Below are 23885 nucleotides of genomic sequence, written 5' to 3'. Positions count from 1 at the left end.
GAAATATCAGTGTACTGGAAATCCTATGCACTACACACACATCCAAGAAAGAGAGACGGAAGGTCCTAGCCCCTTAACCTAGGGCAATAGGAGCTGTGGCTCATGCCTGTAAACCTAGCTACTCAGGAGGCTGAGATCTGAGGGTCAAGGGTTCAAAGCCAACCCCGGCACTAAAGTCTGTGAAACTCTTATCTCCAATGAATCACCAGAAAACCAGAAGTGGCACTGTGGCTTAAGGGGTTAGGGTAGTAAACCTGAGCTGAAGGGTTCAGGGACAATACCCTGGCCCAGGGATAGGACAGCAGGCTTGAGCTGAAGACTTTGGGGACAGTGACTAGGCCCAAAGTCCAAGTCCCATGGCCGGGAGTGGGGGGGGAGTGCACGAGAGGGAAGGGGAGGAAAAAAAGGAACAAACAAGGGTAGAAAGGCTCAGGTATACAGCGCTGTCCTAGCAAAGAGTGAGTGAGTTCCTGAGTTCAAACGACAGTACCACCAAAGAAAAAGAAAACAACAACTAGGGTACTAATAGCTCATGCCTGTAATCCTAGCTACTCAGGAGGATGAGATCTGAAGATAGAGGTTTGAAACAAGCTCAGGCAAAACAAAATCCCCAACAGGGCTAGCTTAGTGATAGAGTGCTTGCCTAGCAATGCATGAAGCCCTGTAGTACCACATAAACAAAAAGGACCAGAGGTGGTGCTGTGGCTCATGTGGTAGAGTGCTAGCCTTGAGCAAAAGAAGCTCAGGGACACTGCCCAGGCCCTGAGTTTAAGCACAAGGACTGGCCAAAAAAAGAAAGAATGAAAAAGAAAAGAAAACCCCAACAAGCTTATCTCCAATTAACCACCAAAAAGCAGGAAATGATCAAGCATTCAGGCTCAAGCCTACGTTAACAACTCAGGAGGCTAAGATCTGACAGTAATAGTTCAAAGCCAGCTCTGAGACTCTTATCTCCAATTAACAACAGAAAGCTGGAAGTGGAGTTGTGGCTCAAAATAGTACAGTAATAGCCTTGAGTACAAAAACTCAGGGACCATGCCCAAGTCCTGAGTTCAAGCTGTTGGAGTGGCACAAAAATATCAAGAAATGATGGGAATTAATGCACCATCTATCTGGCAAATATCATGTAACTCTTCTATTAATTATAATAATAAATATATGAAAAAAAGAAAAAATACCAAGAAATGGAGCTATGGCTCAAGTGTTAAAGCATCAGCCTTGAGCAAAAAATCCTAAGGGATAATATGAGGCCAGGTTCAAGAACCAGTACCCAGCATGCACACATGCACGCATGTACACACACACACACACACACACACACACACACACACACACACACACACGAGAGAGAGAGAGAGAGAGAGAGAGAGAGAGAGAGAGAGAGAGAGAAGGGGGGGAGGGAGGGAGGGAGGAGAGGGAGAGGGAGAGGGAGAACAGAACACACAGATGAGGGGCTGGGAATATGGCTTAGTGATAAGAGTTCTTGCCTAGCATGAACGAAGCCCTGGGTCTGGTTCCTCAGTACCACATACACAGAAAAGGCATCCTGGAGACTATCCCAATGCTGCACAAGGAAAAGGCCAATCCAAATGCAAGCTTCCAGAATTGGGCCTGGAGTGAAGGAAGGTAATTTACCATTGAGTAAACTAAACTGGGTAATTTCTCCAATTAGCCCTGATTCTGTTCCACTGATAGCCCTGCAGACCCATGTGCAGTAGCTCACCTGGCTAGCTAAGCCTTCCCACTCCCTTCATGCACTTCCTTCCTTTGGCTTCCAGAACAACCCAGTCCACTGATGTCTCTCCTATCTTGCAAGCTGATTCTACTCAGGCCCTTTTACTGGATCCTCACCCTTTCCCTAATTATATTCACTCCTATACTTTTATCCAGTCTTCAAGGCTTAAGCCCCAATCTTAATACTTGTAATGCCCCAAAACAGACTTCTTTCCCTAAACTCCAGACACACATATCAAATTCAATGTCTGCTTAGATATCTAATAGTCTGAAAAATTCTCAGGGCTGTGGGGGTGGAACTCAGTGGTAGAGTACTTGCCTAGCATACATCAACACTGAAAAAAAACTATTCTAAAACTCCTAACAGTCCTCCAATCCACTTCCACCAAGGCTCCTTTATTATTAGCTGAAAACAAAACCATTCTCCATTACAAGGACAAAATACATGGGAGGTCTTCTTAACCTCCCTCCCTCTCTCAATCTTTCACTCTCCCTCTCTCCTTCTCCCTTTTCCATCCCCCCTTCACCCCACTCTCCATCAGGAAATGCTATACCATTAACTACGTCAGGTAATGTGTTTATTTTTTAAGTCCTTTATAAGAGAGATACAGACAGAATAACATGAAAATAAAGGAAGAACTTAATGTGATATACTCAAGAGAAAAGAAAACACATGGACACATATGAATGCTCAAACCACCATTACCATCAACGTAGTCAAAGATTGGAAACAACCTAAATGTCAGAAAACTAACGAAGAAAATCGAGTGCAACCACATGCTAAACATGAACATATCTTCTGGACACCATGCTAAGATAAAGAAACAAGTGACAAAAGGCCACATATTGTATGATCACATTTATAAGAAATGGACGAAATAGCCAGGCACTGGTGGCTCACACATGTAATCCTAGCTACTCAGGAGACTGAGAATTGAAGATCACTGTTCAAATATAACCTAGACAGGAAAGTCTAGGAGACTCTTATCTCTAATTAGCCACTAAAATACTGCAGGATGTGTGGTGCAAGTGGCAGAGCACCAGCATTGAACAAAAAAGCCAACAGAGCTGAAGACTGAATTCAAGCCACAGTGTCTGCACAAACAAAAGGGGGAAGGGGAAAAGAAAGAAAAGAAAAGTAAGAAATCCAGTCAAGAAAAGAAGGAAGTTTAGAGGGTTGATACAAGGGTTTGGGGTTCTGATGATAATGTTCTAGGGCCAGCACTGTGGCCTAGTGGTAGAGTGCTTGCCTAGGATGCATAAAGCCCTGGATTCAATTCCCTGGTACCATATACATAGAAAAAGCCAGAAGTGGTGCTATGGCTCAAGTGGTAGACCTCTAGCCTTGAGAAAGTCCAAGGACAGTGCTCAGGCCCTGAGTTCAAGCCCCAGAACTGGCAAAAAAAAAATAAACATAAAAAGATTTCTCGCTTAAAAAAGAAAAAAAAAAAGAAAATGTTCTAGAATTTGTTGTGATGGTTACATCTCCCTGTGAATGTGATAGAGCACAAGCCTGACACTGAAGAGCTCAGGGACATCGCCCAGGCCCAGAGTTCAAGCCCCGTGACCAATGACAAAAAAAAAATTGCTAAAAACAATGAGAGAAGAGGGCCGAGAGTTTAACCTAGTTGTAGAGGTTTGCCTAGCATGCATGAAGACCCAGGTTTGATTCCCTTGGTACCACATACAAAGAAAAAGCTGGACATGGTGCAGTGGCTAAAGTGGTAGAGCTCTAGCCTTGAAAAAGCCCAAGGACAGTGCTCATGCCCTGAGTTCAGGTCCAGGACTGGCCAAAAAAAAAAAACATCAGATAAGTGTTTCACGGGCATAAATTAAAATAATCATGAGTTGATAAAAAGGGTATTTATTTATAGTAATCTTTCTACTTTTGTACATTTTTGTAGTACTAGGAATTGAACCTTAGAGCCTTACACTCAACAAGTGCTCAACTACATAAGCTACATCCCTAATTCCTATTTTTGTGCAACTTCAATGTTTTGTTTTGTTTTGTTTGGGGGGGGGTCAGTCGTGGGGCTTCAATTCTGAGCCTGGATGCTGTCCCTGAGCTCTTCAAGCCGAAGGGTAGTGCTCTATCACTGAGCCACAGCACCACTTGTGGTTTTCTAGTTGTTAATTGGAGTCTCAGGTCCTTTTGTGCCTGGGCTGGCTTTGAATCATGATCCTCAGAACTCAGTCTCCTGAGTAGCTAGGATTACAGGTGTGAGCCACCGGGACCCAGCTACAACTTTAATGTTTTAATAATAAAATGCTCTTGGGTCAAGCACAGTGGCTCATGCCTGTAATTTGAGTTACTTGGGAGTTTGAGATCAAAAGGATCACATTTCCAGGCCAGTCTAGGATAAAAACTAGCAGGAGCCCAACTGAACAAATAGGCCAGGCATGATGGTATGTGCCTATGGTCTTGGGAACATGGGAATGTGTAGACTGAAATCTAAGGACAGGCCAGGAAAAAACACACAGAGTAATAACAAAGCAAAAAAGTGGAGATGTCGGTCATGTGGCAGGGCAGGGCAGAGTATCTACACAGCAAGCACCTGAATAAAGTTCACAACACTATCATCTTCTACATGGATTCCTGCAATAAGTTCATAAGAGGTCACTGCACTACTACCCTTATGCCTTAATCAGTTGTCCTGCTACAGCCAAATCATCAATCTAATTCAGATTACATATCTTTTCCCCCACAAATCCTTCCATAGCTCCCCATTTCTCTTAATATAAAAGCTAAAGTCCCCACAACAGCCATTCCCTATTCCTTCTGTAATCACTCTGCCCTCACTCCAACTATAGTGCTCTCCTTGCAGTTTCTAGAATATGCCAGAATGGTCCACTCATTCTCGGGTCACAAAAAAAAAATGAGAGAAAGGGCAAATACTAATTGTTTCACAAAATATTCTAAGCAGCATGATTTAAGATACTTGGCCGTCGTAAACTGACATTTCAAAGGAAATCCCTGGGGCCTAGAATTTGGCCTAGTGGTAGAGTGCTTGCTTAGCATGAATGAAGACCAAGGTTTGATTCTTTGGTACCACATATACAGAAAACACTAGAAGTGGGGCTGTGGCTCACCTGGTAGAGCTCTAGTCTTGAAAAAGTCAAAGGACAGTGCCCAGGCTCTGAGTTCAAGCCCCAAGACTGGCAAAAAAAAGTAACCCTTTTGGAAAACTCCTTAAAGATGATTTTTTTTGTCTGTCATGGGGTCTGAAATCTGAGCCTGAGGTGTTTAGCTCAAGGCTACCACCCTACCCCTGGGCCTGGGTGCTGTCCCTGAGCTCTTTAGCTCTAGGCTACCACCGTACTCTCTGAGCCCCAGCAACACTTCCAGTTTCCTGGTGGTTAATTGGAGATAAGAGTCTCATGGACTTTTGTGTCCGGGCTGGCCTTGAACCACATTCCTCAGATCTCAGCCTCCTGACTAGCTGGGATTACAGGCGTGTGCCACCATGCCCGGATAGGTGATTTCTTTTTAATATGGTTAGCTGGCAAGCTATACTTGAGGTGTTTGAAAACCTCAAGAACGCTGAAATGTTAAGCATGATAATTCATTCGTTAGCACAGCTGTAATCTCCGTAGTCGGGACACAGTTGGACAAATGTTTAGTCTGAGGCCAAGCTGAGCTGCATAGTAAGACCCTGTGTCGAAAGAAGGAAGGAAAGAAAAGAAACTGGAGGTGTGGCTAAAGTGGTAGAGAGCCAGCCTTGAGCAGGGGGAAAAAAAGCCAAGTAAGAGCAGGAGGCCCCGAGTTTAACACAAACACAAGGAGAGAGGGCTGGACAAGGAGGGAGAAGACAAGGAGGAGGCGGAGTTTGATGAATGGCAATTTTAAGAGTTGTAAAAGAGGGGTACGGTCACGGGCTGAGGCGAAATCAGCCCTCACTCGCTGGGTCCCGACCCCGTCCGCTTCAACCGCTGCTGGAGAACTATGAGGCACAAACTGCCTGCATCTGGGACCCGCCGACAGAACCCCGTATTGGGAAATAAAAAAGGGGGGGCACACCTGTATGCGGACTCGGTGGAACTTGAAGAGGGCAGCAGTGGCGGCCTGTCAACTCCTAGGGCTCCTGAGCTCCGAGAAAGTCCCAATGTGGAGGTCGCCCTTCCCTTCTCCGCTGTGGAAACCCCCGCTTCCGGATTCCGGTGTTGTAATCGTGGGATCCGGAAGTAAAACATGCACGTCCTGACCCCTGGAGCAGAGGGTAGTGGCGAGAGCTTAGGTGCCACTGCCATGCCGCGCCCTCCCCCACAGGGAAGCCCCACACAGCCGGGCTGGGCTGGCCAGCGGGGTGATCCCACTGATAAACGACACCCTCTACTTTTCAGGGCGTCACCACCTACATAGTCCCTGGCATGGGGCGGCAGCCGCTCGCCACAGCGCGATCCGTCCGAGCCAAGCAGGAGCCGCACCAGGTTGCAGAAGGCCCCGCCCACAAGCCACGGGGGCGTGGCCAAACTGTCAGCGGAAGTGGGCACACTGGGCGCCGCAGAGGGGCGCATGCCAGGCCACTAGGGGGCTGGCGGGAACACAGGACCATAGAGTGAGACCAGCCTGTCAATGGTTATTCGAGAAACTGCGCAGTGCTGAGGTCGTGACCTCAAACCGTCATGATTGCGGGGCAGGAAAGCATGGACAGTAGGTGGTGGGCGGAGTAGCGGCTGGCGCAGGTGCCGGCGGAGCGGCGCGTATTGTGCAAGAGGCTTTCCTGGGGTGCGCGCGCACCTGCCCCAGCCCCGCCCACTTTCGTGGTGTGGCCCGAGGACCCGCCCCACGCGCCTCTCCTGAGGCGGGTCAGCTCAGACTAAGAGCCCGCCCTCTCTCATTAAATGAGCCGGCGGGACGGAGCCCCCGGAAACAGCCTTGCACTCCACTGTAGTGAGCGACGTGATCTGCAGCAACCAGTCTCAGGTAACGGGGTGTCTCACCGGCGGGGGAGCGTGCTGCGGCCTGGTGCACTGCACTTTTCTCTGACAACAAGCTACTTTGCCATGGTTGGGGATGGAGCACATTGGAAAGGTTCTTAACCCATCCCCTTGGACCTCACACCTTTCCCAACGGGCCCACGGGGAATGAGATCTGAAAAGAGAGATGTACTAGGATCCCTCTTCTTCCACCCTCCCTTGGTATCCAGGCTAGAGTAGAGCTGAGGCTCAACTTCATCATCTGCTCCAATCAAAAATAATCCAATTCACTGGACACTTTCCGGCAGAGTCCAGAGTGAGATGATGCGGGACATGAACTGCAATACCCTTGCTGGATTTTTTTCCAGCCATCCAGAATCAACACTTTGGCAGAAAGGCACTTAATATTTTAAGTAATTCTATAATGTGTGTCCTGAACAAAAGTAGTACCGTTGAGAGTATGGCTGGAGCCTAAGAAGCCACAGCTTCTAATCCAACCCTCCTCCCCTACACCCACCCCATTCCTGGCAGTTCCCTGCCAGTAATTTCCGAAATCAGTCATCCTCCAGTTGAGAGCCCAAAGGACTTCCTCGCGGAGGCCAACTTGCCAATGCTCTCGTGTCCCTCTGCCTTGTCAACGAGCCTTTCTTCCACCAGACAGCACCATGGAGAAGCAGGTCGCCCTGAGCCGGACCCAGGTGTGTGGAATCCTGAGGGAAGAGCTGTACCAGGGCAATGCATTCCACCAGGCTGATACACACATATTTATCATCATGGGTGCATCGGTGAGTCTCCCCCAAGCCCTAAATCTAAAAAGTAAGACTTTGGATGTAGCAGTATACAAAAGACTCCTATTCATTGCATCAGCCTTCTTAGATGACTTTGTAGGACCACACAAGTTCTGGGTTGAACACTGCACCTATGCTCCCACCTGTGTACACTTATTACCCCAGCACTGCCTGGTATGTGGGTACATGGAAAACAATCTATGAAATATAGACCAGACTCCTGGAGCTGCCAGGTCCTAAGGGAACTAAGGGACCATTCAGTTGGACTTCTTCCTGGTTAGTGGGGAAAACACAGAGAAAAAGACATTGCTGTTCATTCTGTATTTTCTCCAAACTTGCTCTTACCTTGAGAAATAGCACAGTTTCACAGGAAGTCTGGAGTTCATCATCCCCTTTCTCTGTGTCTTCTTTCTTTAACGATAAAAAGTTCCTTGGCAACAAACACTGAAACTTTCTTCAAACACCTCCCTTTTGCTACATCTTCTGAAATCTCCTGACAACCTTCACTCAATCCACCTACTCACAATTGTGCAGATGGCACAACTACCATTTTATTCTGATAGGAAAGACCCAAAAAAACTATCTCTACAGAAGCAGAAATGTCACAGTTGATGATACATGGAATAGCTTGACACCCTCCTTTGAGTGCTTGAGGTAGAAACACAAGTACAGAGATTTATTGGACTGGAGTTTGATGGCAAAAACACTTTCAATTCTTTACTTTTCATGTGTATGTGCATGCATGTGTGCATGCGTGTGTGTGTGTGTGTGTGTGTGTGTGTGCGCGTGCGCGCATTCTATTACTAGGGTTTGAACTTGGCTTTTTCACTCAAGGCTAATTCTCTAGGATTTGACCCACATCGCCACTTCTAGCTTCTTACTGCTTAATTGGAGATAAAAGTTTCCCAGGCTTTTTCTAATCCACAGTCCTCAGCTCTTAGCCTTCTGAATATATACAAGGCTAGCAGAGCCCAGCTGGCTTACTTTCCTTTTAACTCAAGAAGTGCCCAAGAATTTGCTAATCTGTCTTAATTAATGATATAATTGTGATTTTTTTGAGGTGCTGGGCTTTGAAACTCATGGCCTTGCACTTGTAAGCAAATGAATCAAGCCCTTAGCCTTTTTTGCTTTATTTTTTCAGATAGGGTCTTACCTGGGTCCAGCCTTTGACCATGTTCCTCCTATTATTATGCTCCTAGAATTACAGGAGCATAACAACATGCCTGCTTAGGGATTTCTTTTCAGGAGGAGGGACAGGATGGGAGGATTTTGTATGGGCTGGTACTAGTGCTTGAACTCGGGACCTGGGCACTGTCCTTCAGCGTTTTTGCTCCAGGCTCAAATTCTACCACTTGAGCCACTGTTGCACTTCTAACTTTTTACTGAGTAATTAAAGATACAATTCTCATGGACTTTTCTACCCAGGCTGGCTTCAAAGCATGATCCTCAGATCTCACCTTCAGAATAGCTAGGATTACAAGCATGACACACCCTTGCCTGGCTCAGCTTGTTTTTTGAGATAAGATCTTGCTACCATTTTCCCAGGCTGCCTTCAAACCTCTGCTCGCTCATCTGTGCCTCTCTTGTACATGGGATTACAGACGTGCACCACCAACTCAGCCTGGTTATATAATCTTGAGCTTTTGCTCAAGAGCTAGAAAGCTCTTAAAAACCAATGGCTCAGCACCTTCCACATTCTCAGTTATTAATAAACTGTATTTTTATTCATATGTCCCTTCTTTGACGAATCCTGCTCCCTGCCACCTTTGCATTCTGATCAGAACTGGAAAAAAGAGAACTTAACCAAAGGAATGAGGAAGCAAGCATGGAAAAAGGGGCTGTGCTGCTAAAAGGGTGCTTCCTTGGACTCTGTAAAAGTCTTTTAACACCCAAGGGAGGTACCCAGTCAGAGAAAATAGCAAGGCAATCATGGCCTAAACCCTATGTGCTGCTTGGTCCTCTTAAGGGAGCTGGATCTGTAGCCGTCACAAAGTAGCATCTAGCAGTCTAACCTCCAGTCTAGGGAGCATCCAATAACAGAATGACTTCTCCTTCATCCCTGCCTGATGCTATCACATAACCCATAAGAACGTATTCCAACTCCAGGCCCTCAACTGTTACACACATTGAAAGTATCCAAGCTTGTTGTGCGACCTGGAGCAGATACCTGACTTCATGTGAACTATGGTCTTTCACCTAGCAAACTAGCGCTTTAGATGAAGGTATCTCTCGACTTCAGGTTTTGCCCCAGGCTGATTACATGAGCTCTCACTGGCCTGGGTTTGAGTAACTCGTTCATTGGTTCATTGCAATAAGGAGGGTTCTCCTTTGCTTTCCTTTGTTCTGGAAGTAAGAACCAGAGGGTTCCAGAGCAGAGAGATGGAAAGCGCTCTGCTCTGGCAGAGGGGAGTGGGGGGAGGATGGGAATCTTCTGAACAGCCTCATTGTTTCTTTCTCCCTCTACCCCCACCCCCACCAGAGGGGGCTGGAGCAGAATGGATTTCTAATGCTCAGCAGCACCCAGAGCTGCACTGGCCTGACACCTCACTCAGTGCAGGATGTAGGCAGAGTACCAGCTTTTCTGTAAAGCCAGTGAGTTCTCCATTTGCTCAGTAACTCAACTCGTCAGTGACCAAGATGCTTTGTGCTTGTTTTTGTGTACGCAAGTAATGATACTTAAACTCAGGGCCTCATGCTCTTGCTTAACTTTTGCCAATTGAGGCTGGATCTCTACCACTTATGCCATACTTCTACTTCCAGCTTTTTAGTGCTTAACCAGAAAAGACAGTTTCTCAGGCTTTACTACCAAGGCTAGCTTCGAACTTGGATCCTCAAATCCTCAGCCTTCTGAGTAGCTAGGATTACAGGCATAAGCCACCAGTGCGTGGCTCCAATACATCTTTCTGACTATAGCAGGCACCATTCATGCCTTCGTGGGGCCAGTGGGGATTCAGGGTCCCAAGAGGATTAAGTAGAAAATACGAGATCAAAGGAGCACATGGGACAAGGCACAGGTAGGCCCCTAACTCCCCAACTTCCAGACCTGAGATCCACGCCTGCATTTGAAGGCTGAGAGGGCAAATGCCCTAAGCCATAAGAACAAGCTTAGTGTGACCTAGAAACCAAAAGGAGGCCAGGAGCCAACAGGCCTAGATCCTGGGCAAGCAGAATACCCTAGAGCAAGGTGGGTCCAATGGCCATAGTGTGCCCCATCTTTCTCCCTAGTTGCCTTGCCCAACCCGCACCCCCCACGCTCAACTTCCTTGCTGGAGGCACCTGATCATGCTTCGTGGAGTTACCCAATGAGGTTTGAGCCACCCCATGTTACCCCTGCTGTAGCCATTCTCTTCCTCCTTAGGACTTCCACTCTCCTAAGAAAGCAAGAAGAGGCATTCAGTGTCCATGATAGCCCTGGCCCCAACACACTGGTGTGGGGGAAGGACCCAGTCATAGCACTGCAGTAAGGCTGGAGAGGACCTCTTCCCTCTACTCAGGGTCAAAGGGGAAAATCAAGTGTCCACATCAGCCCCTCGGCAGGGCCCTCATCCATCTGGGCCTCAGTTTTCCCATCTGGACCATGGTAGCCCTGGGCTCAATGGATACTCAGGGTCCATCCTGATGACAGCCGATATGAGGGATGAGGAACAACCTGAAAACCTTAGACCTTCCATTTATTAGCACATTTCCGGGCTGATAAGGTTCTTTGCTGTGTCATGGTGATGTTGGCATTGTCCCAAAGGCGTGGTGACTCACAGTGCCCCAGGGTGGAAGAGGAAGGCCTTTTTGGTTAGTTTCTCCTCCTGAGCTTGCTTCAGAAGCCACTAGGTTCTTTTGTCCCAGTGGTCATAAGGCAGCAGTCTTTAGATATGGGTCAGTGCCCCGCCTTTGAGACTTAACACGTGGGTCCTCAACTCCCAACAGCCATTGGGGGACAGGGTAGCCCACCCCCGCCAAGACGCCTTCTGCCAAGACAAAACTAAAAACAAGAAGCTAAGCATAAACCTCGGTGACCACAAGTAGGTGGTAGTCCAGATCCCTGCATCCTGGCCTTGCCAGGTATTGGCGACTGCACATCTTAATCCTGCTTTGTCTCTCCTAATCACCAGGTGTCCTTGGGTAGATCCCATCCCTGCCTTGAGCAATGTGAGGGGGTGGCAAAGATGAAAGGCTTTCAACCACTATTCTTCTTGTCCCCACCCCCACACATGGCATGGGAAATTTTACTTGTGCCCATCTCCCTAACGCCAGAGGAGTTTAATGAGAGCCTTGCAGGCCATCATGAAGGGCTGGGCCACCCCAACCCTGACCCCCCCCCTCTGTCCTTGGGCCTACCTCTCGTCTCCCTTGGGTGACTTGGAGCCCAGTAGACTGTCGGTTGCAGGAACTGAGCTGAAACAAGGCAAGCAGGTTCTGTCGCTAGTTAATCCCAAAGGGACTGAGAATAAACAGCAACTGTGACTCAGCACACCAGTGCCCTGCTACTGGGACACTGCCTGGAGTCTGCCCTGATTCCTCCCAGTCTGTTGGAATTTGATCACAGGCAAACATTGCCTGCATAGACGGTTTGGCCCCGCCAGGATTCCCATTGTTTTTGTCCAGGTCTGGTTCCCAGCAAGCTGCCCCTTTGTGCCCTTTGTGGAGTGTGTGAGCCCAGTACCCATGTGCGCATGCGTGCTGCCTTCCCTCACCCCACTGAGCTCCTAACACTGGGCTGGGGATTATGTGAGCTGCACCTTGACATAGCAGGGGACGGTGTGATAGAAGAGAATGCTGAAGGCCGCCTTGCTGGGCATGCTAGGGAGGAAGCCCTAAGGGCAGCCGCAGCCCAGATAATCACCATAGATGGGAGTACAGAGAGGCCATTGGGCCCAAGCGTCTAGCAGTTCACACAGAAGGTAGCAGTTAAAATAGGAATCCATTCCAGAGTGCCCAGTTCACAGCCATGGCACAAGGTAGAAGATATGGTCCCCACAGAAAGCACAGAGCACCCTAGCTGCGAACAACCTGCTGTGAAGACTGAAGATGGCTTTGTGGGCCTGGGACTCCACAAAGCAGTTGAGCACATTCGGGCAGCCGGGCGTGGTGTTTCACAGTGTAATCCTCGCCACTCAGGAGGCTGAGATCTAAGGATCGTGGTTTAAGGGCAGCCGGGGCACTAAAGTCCTTGAGTGTCTTATCTCCAAATTAACCACCCGAAAATCAGAAGTGGTGCTGTGGCTCAAGCTCTGGGACAAGGCCCATGCCCAGAATCCAAGGCCCAAGAAAAAAAAAACCCAACCCATTCAGGCCACCAGGAATCCCACAGAGCCCACAGCTGCCCCACCTAGCGTAGCCATTTCCCACGCTGGAGCTCTTTAATAGCTACCTAACTGCCTTCCTCTAAGTGATCTCCTTACATGATGTCTGGCTTCTTAAGGTAGGCGCATGGGTCACACCTATAATTAAAGATTGGGCTGGGAGTTTGGCCTAGAGTGTTCGCCTAGAATGCACGAAGACTCAGGTTCAATTCCTGGGTTCCACATACATAGAAAAAGCTAGAAGTGGTGCTGAGGCTCAAGTGGTAAAGCTCTCTCCTTGAGAAAGCCCAAGAACAGTGCTCAGGCCCTGAATTCAAGCCCCAAGACTGGCAAAAATTAGCTGAGTAAAAGTTATGCAGGAAGGAAAGAGAGAGGGAGAAGTGGACTCATCAATGTAGCCCTATTACTTCAGCTTTTCCTTTGGTAGCACTGGGAAGGTTAGACAAGTGCCCTTCCCCTGAGTCACATCGCCAGCCTTTTATATTAAGACAGGCTCAAGCTTCACATTATCCTGCATCAGCCTTCCAACTAGCTGCAGTTACTGCATCCATTACACACCTAGCTCAAGCATTTTGGTAGTTTAAGTCAGTGTTTTGTCCTCATTGTTGCCAGCCCCCACCTTTTGCTGGTACTGTATCAGTTGAGCCAGTTTTACTTCGAGATTGTTTTTGCCAGTCCTGGAGCTTGAACTCAGGGCCTGAGCATTGTCCTTGGGCTTTCTCAAGGCTAGAGCTCTACCACTTGAGCCACAGCACTACTTCTGGCTTTTTTTTCTATGTATGTGGTACTGAGGAATTGAACCAGGGTCTTCGTGCATGCTAGGCAAGCACTTTACCACTAGGCCAAACTCCCGGCCCCTGATGTCTTCATTTTTAAAGTAATAAATAGTGTGGCTGGGTTGTGTATGTGACTGATTGCAATGTCAGCACAACTTGTCAAGTTCACCTTCTGGAGGGCCCACATCCCATTGGGTAGAGGCAGGAGGTGTCCTTTGGCTCTCTTCTGAGCGTGAGGTCAGCAAAGTTCATGATGCCCAAAGAGGCTCCCTCTGAAAAGTTATTCCTTGGGCTAGGAATGGGGCCGAGAGGTAGAGTGCTCACCTATCATGCATGAAGCTCTGGGTTCACTTTCTTGGTAGTGTATACACAGAAAAAGCCAGAAGTGGCTCTATGCCTCAAGTGGCAGAGCAATAGCCTTGAGCACAAAGAGGCTCTGGGGCAGTGCCCCTGAGTTCAAGCCCCAGGATTGGCAAAAAAAAAATTAGTTTTGTATGCATATTGAGGTCCTTGATCCCAGGAGTTGACTTTAAGTCCAAAGTGAGTTGGGATCCACATTGGGCCACTGTCCCCACACCTCTGCCACCTGCTCAGCACTCATGGAGGGGCTGTGCTCTGGGGATCGTAGACTCACACCATGCCCATCTCGCTCTTAATTAAAGATCTGACATGAAAAGGCAGACACCCTGATCCACTTTTCTTCTCTTTTGTCTTTTGCCAGCGAGTACTAGCCTTGAGCAAAAGAGCTCAGGGACAGTGCCCAGGCCCTGAGTTTAAGCCCACGACGAAAAAGATAAAAGAACATTATGTATACCCACCCCCTTCGCTCAGTTTCCCTATATGTAGTTTGTAATATCTGTAATCGCCGCCCATGCTAGCTAGCTCTTGAAGCTAACCCACCAGCTTTGGCCCGCTGTGTGTGGGTTCTTTGGGTCAGGAGAATCTGTTTATGTGCTTTGCCCATGGTGGGTGATTTGTAGCGTATTTCTGGTGGTAGGTAGTAACCTGTTGTGTAAATACTTGGTGTGTCAATGAACCTGCTCAATGATTGGAGCATTTGGGTTGCTTCTGCTGTGGGAAGGTTTTGAATTAAGAGTTGTATGAGCATGTGTGCTCAAACCTCTAGGAAGCTGGCTGCTCATTATCACAGAGATATAACCTTTCAGGTTTTGCTAGTCCTGGGGCTTGAACTCAGTTCCTGAGCACTGTCCTTGGGTTTTCTCTAGCATAGAGCTCTACCACTTGAGCCACACAGCACCATTTCCAGCTTTTTCTATGTATGTGGAACCAAGGAATCGAACCCGAGTCTTCATGCATGCTAGGCAAGCACTGTACCTCTAGGCCAAATTCCCAGCCCCTCTTTCAGGTTTTTTAATTATGCTGCAAGGAAGGAGGAGAGTTCCTGACTCTTTTTTTTGGTTGGTCATGGGACTCGAACTCTCGGCCTAGCCATTGTCCCTGAGCTCTTCAGCTCAAGGTTGCTGCCCTACCCCCTGAGCCATAGCACCACTTCCAGTTTTCTGGTGATTAAATAGAGATAAGAGTCTCACAGGCAGGCTGGCTTTGAACCTCGATCTCACTCTCCTGAGTAGCTAGGATTACAGGTGTGAGCCGCCGTGCCTGGCTTCCCTTGGGTGATTTTTATTTCTTGTATTTTCACATGATGAGTATTACAGGCATGAGCCACTGTTTCTGACCCTGACCCTTTATCTTTGAGACAGAGTCTTGGGGGGGGCACTTCGATGGCTCACAGTGGCTCATGCCTGTAAACCTAGCTACTCGGGAGGCTGAGATCTGAGGACCAAGTTCAAAGCCAGCCCAGGCACTAAAGTTAGTGAGACTCTTACTCCAATTAACATCTAGAGAACAGGAAGTAGGGCTGTGGCTCAAGGGGTAAGGCAGTAGGCTTGAGCTGAAGAGCTCAGGGACAGGGACAGCACCCAGGCCCAGAGTTCAAGCCCCACAACCGACCAAAAAAAGACAGTCTTACTACTGCCACCTGGGCTGTCCTGGATCTCAAAATCATCCCACCTGCACTTCCCACATTACAAATTATAAATGCTGTGCCACCACAGAGCATCTTTGGATGGGCAGAAGTTCTTCTTTAATTTTTCTTATCAATTCTTGTAATTATTGATGTCTATTTTTATGATTTTTTAAGCATATGTCCTCTCTAAGTAATCTCTACCTACTCTGGTTTTCTTTTTTCCTTTCTATCTAGCAAGCTTGCTAAATTCTCATCAATTGTAGTAATTTATTTGGAGATAGATTTGAGGTCGTTTTTTTAATGGACACTGTCATCTATCAATAGTCATTTTGTTTCTTCCCCTCAAAACCTGAAAGCATTTTCATTTTCTTGTCTTACTGCAATGACTAGGGCCGCTGGTTCAGCATTGCCTAAAGAGCCAGTTGCAGGCATGCTTTTCTTGTTCCTGATTGCTGACAGGAAATTATTTCAACATTTCCTATTTATGGTGCTTGCAAATGTTTCACAGATTTCCTTTTTCAAGTTAAGGAAGTTCCCCTTTTCTACTTTAGAAAGAGTTATGGTTATGGATGAATATTTTTTTCATATATTTTTATTGTAATTAATAGAAGGGTTACATTACATTCACCAGATAGAAGGTGCATTACTTCACATACATTGATACCCTTTCTCATGTCTTGGTCTCCATTTCCCGCCCCCTGCAGATGAATAATTTTCTGTAGCCATTTTTGTTTTAGGTTGGTCATGGGGCTTGAACTCTGGGACTGGGTGTTGTCCCTGAGTTCTTCAACTCAGTGCTACCACCCTATCCCTTGAGCCACAGCCCCGCTTCCCATTTTCTCTTGGTTAAATGGAGATAAGAGTCTCAAGTTCTTTAGTGCCCGGGTTGGCTTTGAACTGTGATCCTCAGATCTCAACCTCCTGTATAGCTAGTACTACAGGCATAAGCCACCGGACAGGCTGCCTTTTCTTTCTTAAACCAGCCTTCCATTGGTGGATAAATTGAATTTAGTTCTAATGTGCTACACTTTTTATCAGTGCAAGATTTTTGTTGTTGCCGTTAGTCTTGGGGCTAGAAATCAGGGCCTCAGCATTGTCCCTGAGCCCTTCTGCTCAAGGCTAGCACTGTACCACGTTCAGCCACTGCTCCACATGGGTTTCTGGTGGTTAATTGAAGATGAGAGTCTCATGGACTTTAGTTCCTTGGCTGGCTTTGATCTTCATATCTCAGGCTCCTGAGTAGCTAGGATTATAGGTGTGAGCCACTGGCATCTGGCTTCATTGCAAGATTTTGTTTGCTAATCTTTTCTTTTCTTGCCAGTCCTGGAGCTTGAACTTAGGGCCTGAGCACTGTCCTTGGGTTTTTTTCTCAAGGGTAGAACCCTACCACTTGAGCCACAGCACTACTTCAGGCATTTTCTCTATGTATGTGGTACTGAGGAAGCAAACCCAGGTCTTCATGCATGCTGGGCAAGCACTCTACCACTAGGCCAAACTCCCAGCCCATTTACTAATGTTTTCTGCAGGATTTCTCTATGTGCATGTGTGTACACGAATGAGATAGGCTGAGGGGTTTCCCCGTGTACCTTCCTCATTGAGGTTTAGTAGCAAGATTCTACATGCCCCTTTCTTCTGTCTGCTTTCAACTACAATTCTGTCTTCCTTGATTTTATTACGTTCTCTATGCCAAGGGTTTTCATGGCCATTGCCCCACTCAAATTCCTTGCTCCATTTTGATAGGCTTTTTAAAATAGAAATTTATACAATCTTTGTCAATCATGGAGTAAAGTTGTTTATAAAGCCTTCCTCTGCATTTCCAGGTATAGTTTTGTCCCATTTTATTCCCAATATTTGCCTGTTAAAAACACCAGCCAAGCGCAGTGGCTCACACCTGTAATCCTAGCTACTCAGGAGGCTGAGATCTGAGGATCAAGGTTCAAAGCCAGCCTGGGCACTGAAGTCCTTGAGACTCTTATCTCCAATTAACCTCTAAAAATTGGGAAGTAGCCTGTGGCTCAAGGAGTAAGGCAGTAGCCTTGAGCAGAAGAGCTCAGAGACAACACCCAGGCCCAGAGGTAGGATGGTAGCCTTGAGCTGAAGAGCTCAGGCACAGCGCCAAGGCCCAGATTTCTAGCCGCATGACCCAACCCACCCCTACCCCCCAAACTGCCAAAAAAAAACCCACCAGGGCTAGGAGTGTGGCCTAGTGGTAGAGTGCACACCTCACAGGCATGAAGCCCTACATTCAATTCCTTGATACTACATTCACAGAAAAAGTTAGAAGTGGCTCTGTGGCTCAAGTGACATGGTGCTAGCTTTGAGCAAAAAGTGTCCAGGGGGGCTGGGAGTTTGGCCTAGTGGTAAATTCCAGGTTTAATTCCTCAGTATCACATACATAGTAAAAGGCAGGAGTGGTGCTGTGGTTCAAGTGGTAGAGCTGTAGCCTTGAGAAAAATAAACACCGCGTCTATGTGCCTTTCTTGTTCTGGCTTTTTATTTTTCTATTGTGTAGTCCCGTTAGGCCTCAAATTCCCCCTGTCTCAACCACCAAGTGCTATGAATGTAACCATGTGCCTGGCCTGCTCTTTTTTTGCCAGTCCTGAGATTTGAACTCAGGGCCTGGGCTCTATCCCTCAGCTTCTCTGTGCTCAGGGCTAGCACTGTAACACTTGAGCCACCTCATCACTTGTGGCTTTTTCTGTATATATGGTACATATACACAGGCCATGCACTGGGCCAGGCTTGCTCTTTTGCTAATTTCATCAGTTAAATGAGTGTCATTACTTTTGAGCCATTCTCTTGCTAATGTGAGATTTCACTCCATCTCTTAGCAGTTTCTCTAAGTGGTAGCCCTATGGTTATTCCGTTCTGATTCATTTACATTTCCAGGGCTTGAATTCAGGAGATACATGTATAGTCTGTGGCTCATAAGTTCAGGGCTGGGGTGGGCTGGGAAACCATGGCAATGCTTAGAGCTCAGTGCATACGCAGGTGACCAGTGATCATGCAGGACATGATCTTAGCCATTTGCCTAGCTTCTTACCAACACACCTGTTCCCTTTGCCACAGGGTGACCTGGCCAAAAAGAAGATTTACCCTACCATCTGGTAAGTGCACCCTCCCAGGGCCCCTTGGGACTCAACACTAGGTATGGGTCTGATCTTGCCCTCCCCAGCCCGGCACAGCTGTATTCTGTCCTCAGGTGGCTGTTTCGAGATGGCCTCCTGCCAGAAGACACCTTCATCGTGGGCTTTGCCCGCTCTTCCCTCACAGTGGATGACATCCGCAAGCAGAGTGAACCCTTCTTCAAAGTGAGTAGCTCTGGGGTCTCCTCCGGCCTTTCTGTCTCCCCTAGCCTCTAAGCAGCTGAGCCAGTAGCGGGTATTGGCTTCCATCCCTCCCTTGTCACGTGCCTCGCAGAGGCAGGGTCAACATGGAGACTCAAGCTGGGGTGCGTCATCTCCTTGCCTCCCCAAAGCCACCCACAAGTCCTCACTGCTTCTTCCATGACAAGAGGCGTTCTGGACACAGGGGAACTAAAGGGGTCCCTGCACTCCAAGATCTCCTTTCCCATCCCTATTGGAACCCAGACTTCCTGGTGCCATCCTGCTTTGCTCTGGGCCATAGTCAGATTGGCCAAGAACTAGAAGAAGACCAGCTCCAAGGGCCTCTCCCACGACCACAGGATATCTTACTAGTGGGTGGGTGTAGTGACTTTGGAGCGAAATCTTTTCCATTGTCTTCTCCCAGGTCGATTTTTCCTGAAGAAACATTTTTGTGTGGGACGTAAGGGTCCTCCAGGTGCAGCGGGCCTGCCTGTCCCCCCGTGCTCAAGCTTCTGCCTCTGTCCCCTCCCTGACAACTTGGAGTGAACTTTCACTGAGTGGAGCCAGTATGGCTGACTTTTTTTTTTGCCTGTCCTGGGGCTTGAACTCAGGGCCTTGGCACTGTCCTTGGGCTTTCTCAATGCTAGCGCTCTATCACTTGAGCCACAACACCACTTCTGGCTTTTTTGTCTGTGTATGTGGTACCAAGGAATCAAACCCAAGGCTTCGTGCATGCTAGGCAGGCACTCTACCACTAGGTCACGCTCCTGGCCCAGGATGGCTAATTTCTAAGGAAGAAACCTTGGTGGACCGACAAGAGAAAATGTTCATGAATAAGAACTTTCACTCCCTGGGGCAGTAGAAACATGGAGTGTGAGGAAGCAGAAGTGGGGTCTGGACATATGCCTATCTGATTTCCATATCTCCCAGGTCACTCCAGAAGAGAGGCCCAAGCTCGAAGAGTTCTTTGCCCGCAACTCGTATGTATCTGGCCAGTATAATGACCCAGCCTCGTATGAGGACCTCCATAACCACATCACTGCTCTGCACCCAGGGTCACAGGCCAATCGCCTTTTCTACCTGGCCCTGCCTCCCACTGTCTATGAAGCTGTCACCAAGAACATCAGTGAGACTTGCATGAGCCACACGTAAGACCTGTCCTCCCTTCCTTCTTGCCTCCTCTGGTTACTCTGCCTCGGTTTGATCTGCCAGGGTAAGGGAGGGGTTTCGTTGGCTACTCCAAACAGTATCCAGGGTCAGCCAGTCTAGGCTGTTCGCAAATACAGATGGCCCTTGTTTGTACATGAGTTAATTCTTCAAACAAGCAAAGCTATAACCGGCCCTTTTGAAACAGTCCTGACTAAAAATGGTGCTAGTACACGTACTTAGAGCTCAAATGCCTCACACCAAAATCCCTTGGCCACAGTTTCTTCCAAGACCACAAGATGGCAGCATTGCTCCACCAAACTGCGTTGTCTCGCTCTTAGCCATTTGTATTTTCCGCACGTCTCCATAAGCACACGAGGTGGCAGTGTTGCTCCATGAGAGTCCACTGCTGGCTGGCAGCCATTTCTCCCTTTTGTTTTGTTTCCCTTTGTTTCTTATGGAGATTTTTCTGTTGTTTTTTGGGGAGACAGGTCCTAGGGCTTGAACTCAGAACCTGGGAACTGTCCCTGAACTTTTTAGTCATGGCCAGCATTCTGCCACTTGAGCCACAGTTCCACGTCTAACTTTTTCTGGTAGTTGATTAAAGACAAGAGCCCTTCTGCCTTGGCTGGCTTTGAACTGCAGTCCTCAGATCTCAGCCTCCTAAGTAGCTAGGATTATAGGCATGAGCCACTGGAATCAGCTTCTTCTGCTTTTGAAATCAATGAAGGTGCTACTGTCCAATGGTAAAGTGAGTGCTGGGCAGGCATGATATCCTGAATTGAAACCCCAGTAATGTACTTTCCTCCCCCCCAAAAAAAAATAAACAGAAAGGATTTGTTTATAGTGACCTGAGCCTGAAAATCTCAGTACTCTTGAATTGCCTAGCATGCACGAAGACCCAGATTTGATTCCTCGCTACGACATACATAGAAAAAAGCCAGAAGTGGTGCTGTGGCTCAAGTGGTAGAGCTCAAGCCTTGAGAAAGCTCAGGATCAATGCTGAAGACCTGAGTTCAAGACCCAGGACTGGGGGAGGGGGAGAAATGGAATTAATAGAGTACCGGGGAGCTACATAGTTGTTTATTGAGCCATCACCAGTCCAGTGAACACCTGACCTGGGGCCGCAGGGCAACCACGTGCCTGAGGAATGGAGCAGTGCATTGGAGCCTATAGGATGGGCCGGCCTCGAGGCTGTTTCACTCACAAGCAGGTTGAGTCAAGAAGGAATTAGGGGATAGACGGTATCCTTGGCATGTGTAAAGGCAAGGAGACAATGTCTGTGTTCCATGGGGAGAAAATGAGGGTAACAAGGCCTTAGGCCTTGCTGCCTAAGAAGGAGTTTCAAGGAATTGGCTGTGGGCTCCCCACAGAGGTTGGAATCGCATCATTGTGGAAAAGCCCTTCGGGAGAGACCTGCAGAGCTCAGACCAGCTATCCAACCACATCTCGTCCCTGTTCCGTGAGGACCAGATCTATCGCATCGACCACTACCTGGGCAAGGAGATGGTGCAGAATCTCATGGTGCTGAGGTGGGGACTGGGCCAGCTGCATGCGGTGGATGCACAGGGAGCCTTGCGTGCCCTGCAGCTCTGAACGCGGAAGCTAAGGGGGACTGTCCCCCGCTCTGTCTTGTACCTCCACACAGATTTGCCAACCGAATTTTTGGTCCTATCTGGAACCGGGACAACATTGCCTGTGTGATCCTCACCTTCAAAGAGCCCTTTGGCACCGAGGGCCGCGGCGGCTACTTCGATGAGTTTGGAATCATCAGGTGATTAGGGCACATGCCTCCTGGTACAGCCTCCACCCCCTTGGCAGGCAGCTGTCTCCACACTCGTGTTCTCAGTCCGGTTCCTAGGGCCATCGAGATAGGAAAGCCTTCTTTGGCCATCTTGGGGCACGCGGACCTTCCCCACCCCTCACCCTTTCTCCCAGCCAGCATCGGCCTTCTCTTCCACCAGGGACGTGATGCAGAATCACCTCCTGCAGATGCTGTGTCTCGTGGCCATGGAAAAGCCCGCTTCCACAGACTCGGATGATGTCCGTGATGAGAAAGTAAGTGTGGTACAGCTGCCAGCCCACCACCGTGCCCGACTCCCCATTACCCAACGACCCTGCCCTCCCCCTGGCTCTCTCCCAGGTCAAGGTGTTGAAATCCATCTCTGAGGTGAAAGCAGATAACGTGGTCCTGGGCCAGTATGTGGGGAATCCCAGTGGAGAAGGGGAAGCAACGAAAGGCTACCTCGATGACCCAACGGTGCCCCGTGGGTCCACAACTGCCACCTTCGCAGCCGCCGTTCTCTATGTGGAGAATGAACGCTGGGATGGTATGTGTGCACCTGCTTCCTATAGAACACATGCACGCGTGCGTGCACGCGCACACACACATAGCAGAACTGAACCCCTGACACGTGAGCACGGCCTGTGCAATAAGGAGATCCTAAGGCCAGGCCTGCCGCCATGCAGGGGTTCCCTTCATCCTTCGTTGCGGCAAAGCTCTGAATGAGCGCAAGGCGGAGGTGCGACTGCAGTTCCACGACGTGGCGGGTGACATCTTCCACCAGCAGTGCAAGCGCAACGAGCTGGTCATCCGCGTGCAGCCCAACGAGGCCGTGTACACCAAGATGATGACCAAGAAGCCCGGCATGTTCTTCAACCCTGAGGAGTCAGAGCTGGACTTGACATATGGCAACAGATACAAGGTGCCGGCGGGGAGGGGGAGCCGGGCGGTGGGGTGCGGGGTGGGGGGCGCTGTGCACGGTGGCCTCAGCCAGCCTCCCCCTGTAGAATGTCAAGCTCCCCGACGCCTACGAGCGCCTCATCCTCGATGTGTTCTGCGGCAGCCAGATGCACTTTGTGCGAAGGTAAGAGCACTCAGCCACAACCCCAGCTACCGAAGCGGGGAGGGCGGCAGGGAGTCGAGGGCTCCCCAAAAGCCACGCTGTCTCCCCTCAGCGATGAACTCCGAGAGGCCTGGCGGATCTTCACTCCACTTCTGCACAAGATTGACCGCGAGAAGCCACAGCCCATCCCCTATGTGTACGGAAGGTAAGCGAGGCACGGAGGGCTGCGGGGGAACCCCCAAAAGCCAGCATCCTCACACTTCCCCCACTGGGCCTGTCTTGTCTTGCTTCCAGCCGAGGCCCCACCGAGGCAGACGACTTGATGAAGAGAGTAGGCTTCCAGTATGAGGGTACCTACAAGTGGGTAAACCCCCACAAGCTCTGAGACCTGGGTCCCCCCACCCCACCCCTCCCCTCGGCTACACTGTGTCTGTTCCTCCTACCAGCCAACCCCATATCAGGGCACTGACCCCACACTGGGAAGACTGGGACCATAGGCCTCACATTCCTGGCCCTGGGCTGTGGCCACCACTGTGTGCCCCTCACTGCTGCCACTGCTGCTGCCACCAAAGCCCAGCTTCATTCCTCCATCACCAAGCACGCAAGACTGCTGGGACTCTCCCAGGACTGCCACGAGCCCTATCTGAGCCACTCACCTGCCAATGGGACCTCAGTGATCCCTGGCTTGAGCAGCAGTCGCTCACTAAACGCGTCAGCACGAGCGTTAGGGACAACGGGGAAAGGTCGTGGGCAAAGCACACTCCCCGGTGCGCGCCGGCCTGCTTCAGGTGACGACCGCCGAAGGCCACGCCGCCGCGCGCCACTCCACATTCCTGACGAGCCGCTGGAAGGACTGTGTGCTGCTCCTCATGAAGTCTACTCCAGGACGGCCCACGGCACGCACTGGCAGCCTCCCTTCCGCTCGGATCCCCTACCTCAACCCTCGCCATTAAATCCTCAAGCAACCCTGCCTGTCCCCTTGTCATTTCACCCCCTGCCATCCAAGACCACGGAGGAGAGACCCATCGCTTCCCACTGCCTGTGTTGCATGCCCCACACCCCTTGCGT

At 49.1% G+C, this 23885-nt stretch overlaps 2 protein-coding genes and 1 long non-coding RNA gene across 3 annotated transcripts in view; 1 reads left to right on the top strand and 2 right to left on the bottom strand.

Moving 5' to 3' along the window:
• Ikbkg (inhibitor of nuclear factor kappa B kinase regulatory subunit gamma) overlaps window positions 1–5921 on the bottom strand; it is a 30846-nt gene extending 24925 nt beyond the window's left edge. The window contains exon 1 of the mRNA XM_090325689.1: window positions 5753–5921. The gene's annotated coding sequence lies outside the window, so the exon portion shown is untranslated. The remainder of the gene's footprint in view (window positions 1–5752) is intronic.
• Window positions 5922–6338: 417 nt separating this feature from the next.
• Window positions 6339–23783, top strand: G6pd (glucose-6-phosphate dehydrogenase). Its single transcript, XM_090325815.1, has 13 exons — window positions 6339–6658; window positions 7309–7436; window positions 18569–18606; window positions 18702–18810; window positions 19756–19973; window positions 21345–21503; window positions 21620–21745; window positions 21936–22029; window positions 22115–22301; window positions 22441–22676; window positions 22762–22838; window positions 22930–23022; window positions 23112–23783. The coding sequence occupies exons 1-13, from the start codon at window positions 6577–6579 to the stop codon at window positions 23200–23202; spliced, it is 1638 nt and encodes a 545-aa protein (XP_090181941.1). The 5' UTR covers window positions 6339–6576; the 3' UTR covers window positions 23203–23783.
• LOC150041758 (uncharacterized) lies at window positions 7088–11966 on the bottom strand. The gene is made up of 3 exons (XR_016533733.1): window positions 11772–11966; window positions 7785–7850; window positions 7088–7361 (listed from the first exon to the last, which is right to left on the bottom strand). It is a non-coding gene; the product is annotated as an uncharacterized LOC150041758 (long non-coding RNA).
• Window positions 23784–23885: the final 102 nt, after the last annotated feature.

The sequence above is a fragment of the Megascapheus bottae genome, chromosome X (assembly GCF_031878675.1).
Source record: "Megascapheus bottae isolate mThoBot1 chromosome X, mThoBot2.hap1, whole genome shotgun sequence".
In the NCBI taxonomy this organism is placed as follows: domain Eukaryota; kingdom Metazoa; phylum Chordata; class Mammalia; order Rodentia; family Geomyidae; genus Megascapheus; species Megascapheus bottae.
The sequence above is the reverse complement of the archived record's forward strand: the minus strand, read 5'-3'. Positions and strand labels throughout refer to the sequence as shown.

Excerpts from the sequence above, each read along its gene's own strand:
- G6pd (XM_090325815.1), top strand. The coding sequence starts at position 6,577 with ATGAGCCGGCGGGACGGAGCCCCCGGAAACAGCCTTGCACTCCACTGT. Across the intron at positions 7,437-18,568 it reads TTATCATCATGGGTGCATCG|GGTGACCTGGCCAAAAAGAA; the intron begins GTGAGTCTCCCC and ends CCTTTGCCACAG. Across the intron at positions 18,811-19,755 it reads AGAGTGAACCCTTCTTCAAA|GTCACTCCAGAAGAGAGGCC; the intron begins GTGAGTAGCTCT and ends CATATCTCCCAG.